At 38.1% G+C, this 4173-nt stretch overlaps 1 protein-coding gene across 1 annotated transcript in view; it reads right to left on the bottom strand.

The window, feature by feature from the left end:
• Positions 1-383: 383 nt before the first annotated feature.
• Positions 384-4173, bottom strand: part of LOC109478132 (protein FAM188B-like) — a 20749-nt gene continuing 16959 nt past the window's right edge. Inside the window, exons 15-17 of the mRNA XM_019779621.1 lie at positions 4082-4173; positions 3316-3496; positions 384-460 (exon numbers count right to left, since the gene is read on the bottom strand). Coding sequence (XP_019635180.1) covers positions 384-460; positions 3316-3496; positions 4082-4173 — 350 coding nt within the window. The remainder of the gene's footprint in view (positions 461-3315; positions 3497-4081) is intronic.

Here is a 4173-nt window from a genome sequence, read left to right as displayed (position 1 = left end):
TACAAGGAACGGTACAGGGAGAAAGAAAGAGGAATTAACTATATGTAGTATTGGCAATGGAAAAGATGGGACGATATGATCAAGAAAGAATAGACCAGTACATCACTAAGTGGAAGGTAGGACTGGTAATACAAACACAAATGAATTTAGTACATACTGTTGATCAATCTTAAATTACCTGATTGATTGATTGATTGATTTTGTGTCCTGTAAGTTTTTCCAACAAACGAATACCAAGCATTACAAAGTTTAAACTACATTTTATTGTAAGTCTTACAAATGAACTTAATAATATGCTGTTGATTGATTGATTGTTTGTTTGGTTGTTTGTTTGATTGATTGATTATTGGTTATTGATTAATTGATTGATCCTTTGACAGTACTTACTTGGTCCTGATGCAGTGCTCTAATGGTGGGACCAGCTCACCCTCTCCTGGTGGCTCATACGGATGCAAGTTGTCTACAGTCAAACAAAAAAGGGAAAAAATAATAATTAATCACCGAAAGATAAACCTGAATGATTCCATAAGGAAAATTAAATGGTTCTCTGACTCAAGTCAAACACAAAATTTTAGATTTCTGTATATTATGCTGTCGTCTTTGTCACGTGTATCTATGTCTATGGGCTCTGCTCAGAATTTCCTGGGATTGTGCAGATTGTCCAGATTTAATCTTTTAATTCCAAGGATTCATTAAAATATACAAGGAAGTTTCCATGATACACACTTGGAGCTAGGACATTCCCTCGATTGATAAATAATACATCACTGTCTTATTTTTCTCAGAAATATATTATATGCTTTTAACTTCAGCTTATTGTCAAAGGAGCCATGATGAAAATGTCTTATGTGTGGTATTGACACGCTCCTTTGACAATTCAGTTTGAAATTCCAAGAAATGCTATCCTTGACGACAATATATGGATGCAGGTGCGACCATAAACATAAAACACATCATAAAGGGACCCTCTTCAGTTATTACATAACATGGATTATAGAGTCAGTCTATAATTTTCAAATATCGGGATGTTCAAAATAAATATTCTTGAGAGAGAGAAGGCCTTGATTTTTTTATGTGCCAGTCTTTTACCCCAATAGATCTATATCTGTATCTGTATACCCGGTATAACCGCCTTTCGGCGTAACACACCAGCTACATATATACATGTAGTGCTGAGAGCTAATGTTATATAATCCATGCATATTTTTCAGCAAAGTACAGTTTTTGCAGGTGTGTACTGAAGGCATGCTGATTAAGGTTGAATGGCTGTTATCAAGGAAAAAGCACTTAGGGCGAACAGATTTACTTTACTGAATCTATTACAGACTGAGTATAGCTTAAAAGCCCAAATCACGAATATCCCATCACAAAAATGTGCTTTCAAAAGGGTTGATGACCTGTAGTTACATAATGTATAATAAATTATGCTGGTGTCACACGGTCAGTCACCTTTGAACAAATTTGCTGATGCATATGCATGCCTTAAAGGTTGATGAATTTCAAAATTTCCAGGGAGTCAACTGCATTTTTTCATAATTAAGGCCCCCCTCAAACATCAGCCAATCACTTAAAATGTAGGTTTGTTGATGGCAAAAAGGATAAAGAATTTCAACGTCACCAGAGAGTCAACTTTTTTTTTCTAATTTAGACAGGGTCAGTCGTCTGCAAATCTTGGCCAATCCCCAAAAATCAGTGAGAAAAACTGGAAAAATTCCAGCCAAAAATGTCCTTTGAGCTTCCAAGACTCGATAAAAGCCTCACAGCTGGAAATTGAGTCTTCTGCATGTATGTAAGTTAATTTTGAAACCCTGACCTTTTTCCTGGAGGAACCCATCCATTAAATGGCTTTAACATTAGGCCTAGGAATAAAAAGATTGTGTTTCATGTTTCCTGACCGACCCTAGAAAAAACTGCCGACCCTAGACTTCTTTTGTGGACCCCTGCAAGGGACATGCATGTTTCGAGCTGATCAATCTTTTCTAGCTCCATGATCTGACACCTGAGTGATGAAATGTTGTACAATCAGTTTTCCAACATTGACATTGAATATATACGTAAAACATAGTGTCCTCCTGCAAGTTTTACTTTGTTAACCTGGATAACTAGAGATCAACAGTCTAAAAAAAAAGTGAAAAGAAAAAGATAATCCCTACCAAACCTAATTTTTTCAAGACTGAAACAGGAAACACAACATTTATTTTCTAGGCCTTAGCACATCTGTAGGTCTTGCTGAATGAGGCTTATCACAGTTTCACAGATGGGGGATGCCTGATTTTTTATTGGCCTTCGGAAAAAGGTGTCAAATTTCCACGTTAAATGAATGACATGTAGCAGCTTGTAAGGTCATAAGTTAATCAAGACATACATTTGTACATGTACATGTCAGTAGATTAGCAAAGGCTTGTCACGTAACTGTTAGATTCAGTGTAAAGATTGCTGTAACTCAGAAAAGTTTATAATGAAAATTAAACTGTTTTCAACTCAAGAAAAATTGTGTCTACGTAGCACTCGGGTCAGAAAGCTGATGAAGATCGAATAATTTGGATGAAAATTCCTCGTGAGTCATTTTTCTTGAGTTCGAGAACAGTTTAATTTTCATTAATGTATTTGACCAACTCAGACGAACTTTCATGCTAACATCAGAAAAGTTGTTGCTTGCATTTTAAACTTGACTTAAGATGATGAAGACACATTTGCAGTGCCATAAATTTGCATTGAAGAGAAAAACTGCAAATTTCACAATTTGGTGTACTATGAACTGTGGATGAGATTTTCTGCCTTACAGCAAGAATCTGAATCATGGAAGCTTTCAACAGATGGACCTGTGCCATAATGGCCTAGAGTGGTGCAATTTGGTACTAACTCAGGTGACCCAAATATGACAGGAAATGAGCGATTGCCCCATATTTTCCCTTTTTCATCCACTTTACAGCAAAATGGACCCATGCATTTTTAAGAAATGTGCTGCAGTTTTCTAAAGGTAAAAATGCCTCTATCAGTTTTAATGGATTTAAAAGATAGTAATGAACAAAGAAGGGAAAAGGATTATAAAGATTTAGATGGTGGAAATCCTTCCGTACGTTGTGCATCAATCTCTTTCTTAGATGCCCCTGTGGGTTTTGGCCTTCTACTTCTAGTGTAACAATCTTTCTAGGCCACTTTTTACTGTCCATTCTTTGGAAGTGGCCATACATTTTAATTGACTTATATATATCTTTCCATGTCCTGGATGCTATGGACTCCCAACCTGAATCTTAACTTTTCAGTTGATGTCAAAGAAACAAACTTGACACAGATGTCGCAAAAAGGCCTTACCGACAGTGAGTCGTATTTGCTCGTCCTGCCTGGCCAGACCGTCGTAGTAGTACAGGTCAAACCGCCGCTCGTACTTCCAGTCATTCACCAGTTCCTTCCGCAGACAGAAGAGAACAGAGAAGTGGCTCTCGCTGCACACCACCCAGATAGGGAACCGGGGGGTCTTCATGTACGTACCAACCTGGGGAGGGTTAAAACTTCCTTTTGGTACATTTGAAATTTGCAATATTCTTTAAAACATTTTACATAAGAAAATGGCATGAGAGAAAGAGAAATGTAAAATAATTTATTTGAAAGATATTTGGTTGACCATATTTGTTTCTACATGATTGTGTGAACAGTGGTCCCAAGAAAATAGGGCCTAAATGTCATATGATATTGTCCATTTCTATTGTTTATGATTTGCATTGTTTGATATCACTAAAACAACATTTACAGTGCAAAGTTAAGGTGTAACAGGTCCTTCAGTGTAATATAGCCACTGATGTTGTGCCATGTGCCTGCAATCTGGAGTGTTTTGCCAAAGGGCGGTTATACCGGCTATACTGATACAGAAGCTGGTGTGTTACGCTGAAGGGTGGTTATACCGGCTATACAGATACAGAAGCTGGTGTGTTGCGCCAAAGAGCGGTTATACCGGCTATACAGATACAGAAGCTGGTGTGTTACGCTGAAGGGGGGGTTATACCGGCTATACAGATACAGAAGCTGGTGTGTTACGCCAAAGAGCAGTTATACTGGCTATACAGATACAGATAGAACCTACCTGGCAGGATCCGTAGTGCTCGAACAGTGAGAGCAGTCCGATCTCGCTCCTGGTCCCCACCCCCCTGAGGATCATGGTCTCCCCACCCCCCG

The sequence above is a fragment of the Branchiostoma belcheri genome, unplaced genomic scaffold (genome assembly GCF_001625305.1).
Source record: "Branchiostoma belcheri isolate BF01 breed outbred unplaced genomic scaffold, Haploidv18h27 scaffold42, whole genome shotgun sequence".
Classification (NCBI taxonomy): Eukaryota; Metazoa; Chordata; class Leptocardii; order Amphioxiformes; family Branchiostomatidae; genus Branchiostoma; species Branchiostoma belcheri.
This window is presented reverse-complemented; position numbering and strand designations above follow the sequence as displayed.